A 12,933-nucleotide genomic window follows, 5' to 3' on the forward strand; every position below is an offset into this window, starting at 1 on the left:
ATATGCAGCCTAAGTGGCAAAAAAGGATCACAAAGGTAATAAATTTTAAAATTAAGTTACTTTGAGTATATATTTTGGAAGAAGGGTTATTTTGGCAATAAACTCGCTGGAGTGGTGCCGCAAATGAGTGCACACTCGTAATTTCTCGCATACCCAGTGTCAAACTCGTACTCCACTTCCGTATACATATAGAGTCCTCCCACTGCGTTACTTCCATCTCAGTCCAAAGCACTCCAATCTCAGTCACTACTACACTGAACCGCGAGCAGGAGTTTGAGTGGTGACGAAACAATCACAGAATTATCTTTCCTTTAATGGCTGCCGTTGGATCATCCGTGAGGATTTCTCCTTATTACAATCATAAAAACTGTAATGCTGGAACTGACGGCGATTTTTCCCGGCGGCTGTCATTCTCGTCCGTGTCGTCCAATGCCTTTGGCGAAAAACTGATCGCTTCAGTTGCCCAAGGACGACGGCGTCCGGAAAGTCGGAAGCCGTTAATAGTCTCTCCCAAAGCGGTTTCTGATTCTCAAAATTCGCAGACATGTCTTGACCCTGACGCTAGCCGTGTAAGTCTTCTCTTCTCTAGTGTTTTTTTCTTTCTTCTTTTTCTTTTTTTTTTTTCCAATTTTGCATGTGCAAGTGCTTTATGTTCACTGCGTTTGTTATATAATTTCCAGGAAAGTTTGAAAATATATGGAGTTATCGTATTGTAATGAAATGAGTTGATGCTGTGCGGTGGATTTGTAGAAAACTTGAGCTAAAGTTTTGAGCTTTGGTCGGTTGTCTCGGTTAGTGTGAGGGTGCATAAAATTTGGCTTTCAAAACGAAGTTACGTGAATGTGCTCGGTAGATCCAGGATCTACGCTCTCTTGCTCTGTGCATTTGCGATTTGAGCGAATAATCTACAGTATATAAGTATTTTGTCTTCTGAGTGTGTCTGTAGCAAAAGAAAAAAAGAGGAAATTAATAAGACAAAAATGAATTGACAGTAGTCATATCTAAAACAGTAAATAATTATGATAGAAAATGCTTATTGTAAGAGTTGGTTTTTAACAAGTTGAACTGATTATTTGATGCACAGGAGCTGGATTTAATTGTTCACTTGTTTACTGGTGGAGTGATAGCAGTTGTCTTGGCATCTAATCACTGACTAATTGGGATGAGTACGATGATGAGGATTATAATTATAAATTGCTCATTGTGATATGTATTTGTATTCTTATAGCTCACAACTGTGCGTCTTGTTGGCCTAGGTGTGCTTTTTAGTTTAGTTCTACTCTACTGGAATTTTAAGACGAAAAAGAAAGACTGCAAAATTTGAGATATCCTAGTAGTGGATCAGGGTTTTAGTATCAACAAGTCAAGTGTTGGACGACAGAATCATACATATTATTGTCTCCAAAAGTTTTAGCACCATTTGTTTTAGTGGAATGGGTAGATAAGAACTTGTACTGCAACATACAGACTGATGACTTTTATTTTACATTTGAGGTCTTTAGTTACTCTCGGTTAATAGTATCTGTCATTGTTCATTGTTCAGAGTGTTTTGGGAATTATTCTCGGAGGTGGAGCTGGGACGCGTCTTTACCCTCTTACAAAGAAGCGGGCCAAGCCAGCTGTTCCACTGGGTGCAAATTATCGGTTGATTGATATCCCTGTCAGCAATTGCTTGAATAGTAACATCTCTAAGATCTATGTTCTTACGCAATTCAACTCTGCATCTCTCAATCGTCATCTTTCACGGGCATATGCAAGCAATATGGGTGGTTACAAGAATGAAGGTTTCGTTGAAGTTCTTGCAGCTCAGCAGAGTCCAGAAAATCCTAATTGGTTCCAGGTAATTACCTTTCTTAAACTAATGACTTCTGTGCCTGCTAATATATTGAATCTGCCCTTTGATGGCTGTCTTCACATGGATAGCTGCTTCAAGAATATGATGTGCTAATCATGGTTTTGGAGTTTCTCACTTTGCCTTAGGTGTCAATTATGTTAGGACATGTTGTCCAACTTGTACTTTGTCGACTTTATGTAGAGATCAGCATCAACTGCAACCACAAGTAGAATTAGCTAGTTCTGTGTTGTATTATTTTGTTAGACTTGTTCCCTTGAAGAATATTGTCTGCTTGCTGGCACATGTTTATGACTTATATTTCTTGTTTATCCGATATGGGTCAGGTGGTAAATTTAGGTATTCAAACATATTTGAGGTAGCAAAAGGTTTCCATGTTGCCCTATCCTTGTTCTTTCAAGCATGTGCAAGTTGCTTGAATTCCTATAATGGCATTCCTTTTATCATCAGGGTACAGCTGATGCTGTAAGGCAGTACCTATGGCTGTTTGAGGAGCATAATGTTCTTGAATTCTTGGTTCTTGCTGGAGATCATTTGTACAGAATGGATTATGAGAGATTCATTCAAGCTCACAGAGAAACAGATGCTGATATAACTGTTGCTGCCTTGCCAATGGATGAAAAACGTGCTACTGCATTTGGTCTCATGAAGATCGATGAAGAAGGGCGCATCATTGAATTTGCAGAAAAACCAAAAGGAGAGCAATTGAAAGCGATGATGGTAAGCTTATGAAATAGTTACTCACTTTAGAGCCAGATGGCCTGCATTATGAATTCTCAAACTTTTTTACAAAATCAGACAGTGATACCATTCACAACCTGCTCTTGTTACAGGTTGATACAACTATTCTGGGTCTTGATGATGAGAGAGCCAAAGAGATGCCTTATATTGCCAGCATGGGTATATATGTCATAAGCAAAGACGTGATGATAAGTCTGCTTAGAGAAACGTTTCCCGGAGCCAACGATTTTGGAAGTGAAGTAATTCCAGGTGCAACCTCATTGGGACTGAGGGTACGACATTTCTAAAAATTGCTATTCTATGATCAGTTTTACACCAGATTTTGTCCATTTGTGCTCTAAGAGAGCTATTATTGTTGAACTTCACATAACATTTGTGATGTAAGTTGATGGTTGTGAATCCATTAGCCTCCCAACCACAAATAATCTGACCAGCTATAGATTCTGATTAAACAAATATAATGTTGTTATGCAGTTGTATTGGAAGTAAACTGCTCACCCTCCTAAAAATCATGAACATCTTATTGAGTTGATAGCTTTTTGCCAAGGGATAGAATTTTTTTTACGTAAAAATTTGCTGGCTGATATGCCGGTCATGTGTGTATGACATTCAAAAATTACCAACCACTTGACATTTTTGTGGTGTAATTGGTGCATCTTCGGACTCTTGTTTCTGGAAGTCTGATTGCTGCTGCTTTCTTTAGGTTCAAGCTTATTTGTATGATGGCTACTGGGAAGATATTGGTACAATTGAAGCTTTCTATAATGCCAACTTGGGGATCACAAAGAAACCAGTGCCAGATTTCAGGTTTGCCTATGTATTCTTCAGATAATTCTTCATATTGTCTCATGTTTTTATGCTGTGTTTTTCAACTGAAGCTCAAATCTCATTTTGAACATTTTTTAGCTTCTATGATCGGTCAGCTCCAATATACACCCAACCTCGATACTTACCTCCTTCCAAGATGCTAGATGCGGATGTCACAGATAGTGTCATTGGTGAAGGCTGTGTCATCAAGGTAAGATTAGCCTTGGGCAGCAAGGCTACACTTCTAATGGTTAATGATTCCATTTGATTCCATTTCTGGTTACCAAACTGCATTTTTGCTGTCTCAGTTTTGGAAATTGCTGTCTTTTGATTTCTTTTTCAAAAACTAGCATTTATGTTGTTTGATCCTTTAGCTGGAAATAAACCACTGTACGACTTTTCATTACCATGCAGTGGTCTAGAATAGTGAAGGAGCATTGCATTTAAGGAAACTAATTTTAGTGAAAGAGTAGATACGCGTTTGTCCTAATCTATAGTATCTTTCTTCTCGCAGAACTGTAAAATACATCACTCCGTAGTTGGACTAAGGTCATGCATCTCAGAGGGTGCAATTATAGAAGATTCACTACTCATGGGAGCGGATTATTATGAGGTAATTCTGTATATGAATGGGCCGATTCTAATTACTTTCATGTATTGAGTATTAAATTAGTAGTCTTCAGATAATGCACTGTGATCCACATTGTTGATCTAAATAGCTAGCTGTTTTGGGTAACATTATCTGATTACGCATTGTTTGATAATTCTTCTTGGGGAATTGCACATTTTGCACCTTGTTTTAGTTGGCCAACTGATATAATTTATTCTACTTGCTCCAGACGGATGCTGACAGGAGGTTTTTGGCTGCAAAAGGTAGTGTTCCAATTGGTATTGGGAAGCACTCTCATATCAAGAGAGCAATAATTGACAAGAATGCTCGAATTGGAGATGATGTGAAGGTTCAATTCCTGTATTTTCTTATTGATCTCGTAAAATTCAATCGAATCAGTATTTCCTAAAACTGAACACAGATATCCATTATACTCCTATATCTAAAAATATTGCATGGCTTTGTTGGTACTGGTGTGGTATTTGAGCATATTGTCAACTGCGAATTCCCTGACATGCGATTCTGTTTTTCAGATCATTAATGGTGACAATGTCCAAGAAGCAGCCAGAGAAACTGATGGGTACTTCATCAAGAGTGGGATTGTCACTGTTGTCAAGGATGCTTTGATTCCCAGCGGAACTGTCATCTAGAGATCTCCCTCACTTAAATGCAGCATCCATGAGGGAAGTGAGGCGTCGGTTTGCTGTTCACTTTTTTGCCTGACTCTACATATGCAGAAAACTATCCTTCCACTTATCGTGTATTGTATGCGGTGTATATTCTGAAAACAGTAATTTATCTAAGACATAATAAACAATTCACTGAGAAATTTTGTAAAAATTCTTCCGTAGTACAAACATGCGGCCGGTTCTGCAAATTACCGTCTTCTTCCCATAGCCTATTTCACCATGGAAATAGACGTTAAACTGAAATCGGTGCCCAGTAGGCAAGGACGCAACAGATTGAAAGGAACAGCCCTTCATCAGGAGCTAAGAACAACTGCTCTTCAGGTTTGCATCATCTTTCTATTACTTAACCCAAAAGGCAGAAAAGAATAAGGTTCACTAAGACTCGCAGCCAGCTTCCACATCCACAACCGGGGGGAAAAATGAAGAATCTTTAAATGTGGCTTCTTAATGTTGCTGATATCTAAATAACTGAAACAAAAAAAAAAAGGGGGGGGGGGGGGGGGGGAAGAAATAGAGTCTGTTGGAGGTATATCTGAAGGCACACCTTGAGATGTCAAGAAGTTGGATGTTCTTGCTTCCCCAAATAAAGAATGGGAGTTCATCGACAACATAACAAAAGTTATAATCAGAAAATGGAATGCAGTAAATTTCAAGAAATTTCTCATTTCACCTTCTGTTCTGTTCTTTCTTTTTTTATTTTTTTTTATTTTTTACGATTCATACGTATAGAGTAGTGAGGAACTATCTTTTATACAATTGCCTGGCTCGTCTTCAGGCAATGAAGGCATCCATCGAAGACGTAGTCAAATAGATTTGGCTGCTGATTTCAAAAAAGGAACGACAGGACTAAGCCAACTCCAAAATACTACTGCTTCAAGAAAGACAAAAGGTTGTCTTACTATTTCTTTGGGAATAAGTTCTTGAGGAGGAATGAAAGTCTATGCTTACCAAAACCCCAGCAAACTGTGAACCTTTTTGACATTCAGAGCATGAAATTTGACCTGCTCAAACTGGAATTAAACGACCAAATTCCAACTCAATCACTAAACTTAATTCTCCAGTATCAGGTTCGTGATTATAATAAGCAGAGCTGGAGCAAAGCCACGTTGCTAAATTCGTAACGCTGGCTCTATGCACTGAAACATGACATTTCTGCTTTATATCTCTCATTTTGGCTTGGTTATTTGTTTATATTAATGCACGAAGGGGCCAAAAAAAAAGAGTCTCATTTTGGTAGTTCATTGCACATGGGCTTAATTATGTAGTAAAATGCAACTTAATTAGTTTAGTTTTCTGAATTATGTATTACAACTTTTATTATGCCTCACCCGATTTCCTTACTCGACTAATTTTCCATTTTTTTTTTACACAATCGAAAACTCAAAGTAAAGATATGCCCAATCACTTTGATGTCTTCAATGTTCAGTACTTTTTTTCGGAGACGATAACAGTTGTATAATCTAATCTATTCTACACTAAGGGGGAGGGGGCGGACATAAGAAGGTTCAGGAATAATTCGAAAGGGACTGAACCACCACCGGATCAAACGACTAATTGAAAGATAGTACAATCCACCAATTTAACCTATAACAACTATGAAATGTCATCGAAGTTGATTTAGTCCAAAAAAGTTATTTTTCTAAAGTAATAACATCAAGCAGCGGTCAACTGGGGCTAATGCGACAATGATGAATTAACTTTTCAAAGTTTTATACCATTCCTGAAATGGATGGTGCGACTGCGTCAACTAACCAATATGTTGCAATTTCAATGAATGCAAAGTGATTTGGCTTCTACCTCCTCGAGCTGCAGAGTTTGGGATTGCCACTTCATTCACATTGGTATCAAGAGAGGCTTTGCACTGACTTTTCACTTCCATAAGAGTATTGGAGGCAATTAGGTTCTCCAACAGTCCTATTTCATTATGACCTCGGAATCTATATATATATATATATATATATATATATGAAAATAACTATTTTAATCAGAATTGTTTCTCACGCCTACATCACATACCTAATTGAAGAGAATTGATGGCTAATGGATCACTTAGGTTTTATCCATATTAAATCCTAATTGGATTATATTATATGTTTAAAAATTATCTCTAATTTTAAAATAGCTTTAAAAAGTAACTAATCTTAATTTAAAGCTATTGTTTTAAAAATCAACCAATCTTATCTTAATGATTCTGGTTTCTATCAAATTATTACATATAAAACTATAGTAAAACCTTTTTCAAATCACAATTATTGAAATCTTACATATCCCAAATTACTTCCTTTCACAATCGTACAGTTGATTAGTATTCCAATTATTCATCATTTATTCCCTTAATTTTGAATTAACTTAGTGTAAAAAAGAGAATTAACTATTATACTGACATATTTACTAATATTGTTGGAAACTGAATATTTATTGATGAAGAAAAATGAATTGTCGGATTTTTCTACTTAATTAAATTTGAATATATGGTTCTCGATTTATGATCATTATAAAAAATTATATTATCTAAAAGAATATTTGTAAAAAAAAAAAAAGAATATCTACCAAGTTTTTGATATGGGGACATGATTTGATGTAAAATATCATATTATAGTGAAAATATGTAAACACAATTTTAAAAATTAGTAAATAATTGAACATTTAGAATACATTAATTTTTTAAAGTTAATATAGATGAATATCTAGGATTGTTGTTAATTTTTGTATTTAAATTATTTATATTTGTATAAATTCGCAATAAGTCAAAAAAGAAATTCTAGTGATGATATGATTGCTTTTCTTGCCAAAACATTTTTTTCAGGGTCTGAATCATCCTCCAATATTTTCTTCCAGAAGACAATTGTCAGCATTTCCTGCAGCTGAAGTTGTTTTCAATTCTTGATTGAAGATGCCTAAATCATTGGAGGAGAGGATGATTGTCCATCTCGTTCAACTTGTTCCTTCCTGTCAAAATTTTGCCTAGAACCATCCTCCTCATCACATACAAGCTCCCCTGATACAGAAGTGCGTAGTTTTCGCTTTTTCGTTGTTTCATTGCTCCTTACATCTATTTTCCCTCTTGAATTCTGGATAAATTGCCGAACAAGCAGTTCTGTAACCACGTCTTCTTTTTTCCCTTCGTGGGCTTTAAACCTCTCTTTCGTTCTGCCACATTTATTCTCCATTTCTATTTGTTGTTGACTAAGCTTCTGAATTTCCAGCTTTAAGCTATTCTGTTCAGTCATCAGTGTAACCAGTTGTTCCTCAGTTCCATTCTTGAAGAAATCATCTGAAAGTCCGAATGAATCTTGTTGCTGAGCGATTTGATGTTGAGATATGTTAGTTCTTTCGTTGGACATTTTTCAGCCAATGCTTCTTGCCAGCCTGAAACCGTGGATTTGGATATTCAAATCTCTCCCAACTGATCTTTTTGAATCCCTACAAAACATTCACAAACAAAAATGATCTTGTCGCATGAATAATTACAAAATCTGAGAATTAAGGTTGATACATGAAGATAAAGTTCAACTTCGTGAAAGAAAATCATTATGGGATACCATGCAAGCTCTCTAATACGGTATATTAAGGATTATACTTAGGCATTAGATCGACTATGCAAATAATCAAATGCTAATTTCAACTTACCTAACTAGAGGGTGTAACTGTTTGTTCAAAGTAAAACATAAATTAGCATAATGACAAGTCTAATCAAAGTCAAGCTAATGTTTCTGACACCCTAGAACATATAAGTTAGGTAAGAAACTTTGGAAAGATAAAACGGTAGCACATTACTGCAGTCAAAGAAAGTACTGGCATAATTGTCAAGCTGGTTGACAAAGCTTGAGAAATTATTGTGCCTGAAATGCTTTGGAAGAAGCTCAGCAGTGAACTTGACTTGGTCCCAAGCTGTGAAACTTGAATTAATGGGACTCCATGATCATGGTTCTTTGAAGACTGACTCGGCCGAGTCCAAGACGATTCAGCCGCGTTGTCACCGTCTCCAACCCTCTGATACGATATCGGGACGATATGATTTCGAGATACTTAATTCGCCGAGACGTCACCGTGAAAGGTTGAAACGGTCGAATCATACTGAATCACTTCGAGTCATCCCGAATCAAATCAAATTTTTATTATTTTTACTAATTTTTCTTGTAAAACTAATAAACTACTATAGTATGAATAGAGATATTAGAAAAAGAAGTAGAGAAAGGGAGAATGATATTCTTATATTCTAACCAATACCAAAAGTCCTTCCAAAAGATGTCAATGTACCTCTATATATAGGTGCTACAAGATTAAAGGTACATCAATCGTATTAAACACCCACTATTACAAGAATATGAAAAAACTTATGAAACGGTTTCTTCATTACATGAATAGAATTATAGATTATAACTTCTATACATAATGTAACCATAAATCATGAATTAATTCTCTTGAGAATACGAAGAGACATCTACACTTTTAGTTGTTTCATAACACTTCCCCTTGGATGTCAATTACACAAAGAATATGTTTCGTTAAAACCTTACTAGGGAAAAATCTATCGGGACAAAAACCCTAGTGAAGGAAAAAGAGTACACTATTCTTGTAAATTAATTTCTCCCCCTGATGCAAACATCATTTGAGATTTTTTAATCGTCGCATTCCAATATTCTTCAATTGCACTGAGATATGGTACTTCAGGACCAAGTGTGTCTTCATCTTCCTCTTGTGGTCTAAAAGAATCCTTATTAGGATTTAATGATCTGACCACCATGGGAGTACTTAATGTATGTGATTTATCCATATAAAATCACTTTAATACCTTCTAGGTTTAAGCAGTTTGGTGGACAAAAATTTCACCTTTCAAATGCTCAATATGTAAACCAAGGTAGAATTTTGTTTTTCCAAAATTTTTGATCTCAAATTCTTTTTTCAAATATTCAATATTATTTTGAATCTCTTCAAGAGTTTCAATTAAATTAAGATCATCAGCATATATAGTAATTATCACAAAATTTGATCCATTTTTCTTGATAAAAACACATGGACATATTAGATCATTTGTATAACTTTCTTTAGTTAAACATTCATTGAGTCGGTTATACCATATACGTCCAAATTGTTTGAACCCATACAAAGACTTTTATAATTTAATAGAATAGATATCTTTAGGATTTGATTTGCATGCTTCAGGCATATTGAATCCTTCAGGAATTCTCATATAAATATAATTTTCAAGATTTTTATATAAATATGCAGTAACAACGTTCATTAGACGCATATCTAGTTTTTCATTTACTGTAAAAACTCATAAGATATCTAACTGTGATAGTATTCACTACAGGTGAATACGTTTCATCATAGTCAAATATAGGTCTTTGTGAAAATCCTTGGGTTATAAGTCTTGCTTTATATCTCACAATTTCATTTTTCTCATTTTTTTCTCATAAATATCCATTTATATCCTACTGGCTTTACACCTTCAGGTGTTTGGACTATAGATCCAAAAACTTTTCTTTTGGCCAGTGAGTTCAATTGAGATTGTATCGCATCTTTCCATTTTGACCAATCATTTCTACCTTGACATTCATCAATCGATCTAGACTCATGATCCTCGTCCTCTGATATAATATCGAGTGCTACATTATATGCGAAAATACTATCAATAATTATTTTTTTCGATACCAACTTTTTCTTGAAGTGACAAAATTTATTGAATTTTTCATAATTTCATTCTCTTCAAGAATTGGCTCTTTAGGATCAACCTCTTCAGGAGGTTGAATTTTGTCACTAATTGTTGATTCATCTACTCATCTTTTCTTTCGAGAATTTTTATCTTTGGAACCAAAAGGTCTCTCACGCTTCAAGAGTGCTTTAGACTCATTAGCACTTGTAATTTGTCCTTCAGGGACATCAATTTTAATCGGAGCATTTTCAGCAAGAATATGTGATTTAGTAACTTTTCTGGAGTCATTAAATGCATCCAGTAATTGATTTTGCAATTTTTTGCAAATGTATAATCTTTTGAACTTTTAATTCACATTCTTTAGTACGAGAATCAAGAAAATTCAACGATTTTTTTCAAATAATTTCCTTTTTAGATTGATTTTTATCTCCCCCTAATGTCGGAAAAGATGATTCATCGAAATGCCAATCTGTAAATCTCGCAGTAAATAAATCACCAGTTAATGGTTCCATATACTTAATGATTGAAGGTGATTTATATCCGACATATATCCCCAATCTTCTTTGGGGCCCCAATTTACAACGTTGGGACGGTGCAATTGGGACATATACCGCACAACCAAATATTCGTAAATAAGAAATATTTGGCTCATAATCAAAAGTTAATTGTATGGAAGAATAAGTATGATAGCTTGTTGGCCTAATTCTCACAAGTGTTGCTGCATGTAAAATGGCATGTCCCCAAGCAGATGAAGGAAGTTTACACCTCATTAACAATGGTCTAGCAATTAATTGTATCCGTTTAATAAGTGATTCGCCTAGACCATTTTGTGTATGAACATAAGCTACAGGATGTTCAACAGTTATTCTAATGAACATACAATAATCGTCAAAAGTATGTGACGAATATTCACCAGCATTATCTAGACGAATTTTCTTTATTGGATAATCTGGAAATTGTATTCGTAATTTAATTATTTGAGCAAGCAATCTCGCAAACGCTAGGTTACGAGTAAATAATAAACATACATGTGACCATCTAGTTGATGCATCAATTAGCACCATAAAATATCGAAATGGTCCACATGGTGGATCTACACAGCCATATATATTATCATGAATTCGTTCTAGAAATGCAGGGGATTCAGTCCCAACTTTAACTTATGATGGTCTAATAATTAATTTCCCTTGAAAACAAGCAATACAAGAGAATTTTTTGGCTTTTAATACTTTTTGATTTTTCAATGAGTGTCCATGTGAATTCTCAATTATTCGTCTCATCATTATAGATCCGGGATGTCCGAGACGATCATGTCAAACCATAAAATCATTAGGAATAGTAGATTTCTAATCTACTAGGTGATGAATTTCAATTGCACTAATTTGTGCATAATATAATCCAGACGAAAAAGAAGGTAATTTTTCTACTACGCATTTTTGTCCAAAAATAATACTTGTGATTAATAAAAATTCACCATTTGTCTCAGTTATTGTCTCGATATGATATCCATTTTCGCGGATATTTTTAAAACTCAATAAGTTTCTTGGAGACTTGGGAGAGAATAATGCATTATTTACGACAATTTTAGTCCCTTCAGAGAGAAATATAGTGGCTCTTCCGGAGCCTTCAATCAATTTTGCACTACCACTAATGGTATTAACGTTTGTCTCTCCTATTTTTAAACAAGAAAAATATTTTTTTATTTTTCAATATGGTGTACGTAGTAGCACTATCAATGAGACAAATATCATCATCACCATTATTTAATCCCCAATATTTGACATCCTTTTCTCATAATTTTCTTGAAGAAATATGGGCAGAATTTCAACAAAATCTCGTGCTTCACCTTTGTTCAAGGTAGAGCCCCGTTTTTACCTTTTGCTGAAAAGTAGAGACTTCGTGCTGATAACGTATTGTAAAATTAATAAACTACTATAGTATGAATAGAGATATTAGAGAAAGAAGTAGAGAAGGGGAGAATGATATTCTTATATTCTGACCAATACCAAAAGTTCTTCCAAAGGATGTCAATGTCCCTCTATATATAGGTACTACAAGATTAAAGGTACATCAATCCTATTAAACACCCACTATTACAAGAATATGAAGAAACTTATGAAACGGTTTCTCCACTACATGAATAGAATTATGGATTGTAACTTCTATACATAATGTAGTCATAAATCATGAATTAATCCTCTTGGGAATACAAAGAGACATCCACACTTTTAGTTGTTTCATAACAATTTTTTAATTATTTTTTTATCATATTTTTTACAATTTTTACAATATTAAATATTTCAAAAATTTGCGTTTCACCAAAATCGCGACCGATATGTCGAGATTGATGTGGAATGGTTCGGGCCGTGATCGCAACCGTGACCGCGACTTTGAACCATGGATATTATGAAGTTGGCCACTGGATCTTCTACCGTCCCAAATGTCTACATCAAGAATGGAGGTGGAATTGACCTTGCCCTTCCTCTTATCAACAACTGACCGATGCCAACACCATTAAATCTTCTTCCACCATCCTTGCACCTCCTCCATCAGCATGGCCGTCAATTTCATCAAT

The 12,933-nt window shown here is 35.1% G+C and overlaps 1 protein-coding gene across 1 annotated transcript; it reads left to right on the forward strand.

Moving 5' to 3' along the window:
- The first annotated feature begins 214 nt into the window (after window positions 1–214).
- On the forward strand, window positions 215–4,887 carry LOC113690351 (glucose-1-phosphate adenylyltransferase small subunit, chloroplastic/amyloplastic). Its single transcript, XM_027208208.2, has 9 exons — window positions 215–569; window positions 1,544–1,840; window positions 2,303–2,572; window positions 2,686–2,865; window positions 3,297–3,400; window positions 3,500–3,611; window positions 3,915–4,013; window positions 4,240–4,359; window positions 4,544–4,887. The coding sequence occupies exons 1-9, from the start codon at window positions 315–317 to the stop codon at window positions 4,658–4,660; spliced, it is 1,554 nt and encodes a 517-aa protein (XP_027064009.1). The 5' UTR covers window positions 215–314; the 3' UTR covers window positions 4,661–4,887.
- Window positions 4,888–12,933: the final 8,046 nt, after the last annotated feature.

The sequence above is a fragment of the Coffea arabica genome, chromosome 5c (assembly GCF_036785885.1).
Source record: "Coffea arabica cultivar ET-39 chromosome 5c, Coffea Arabica ET-39 HiFi, whole genome shotgun sequence".
NCBI classification, from domain to species: domain Eukaryota; kingdom Viridiplantae; phylum Streptophyta; class Magnoliopsida; order Gentianales; family Rubiaceae; genus Coffea; species Coffea arabica.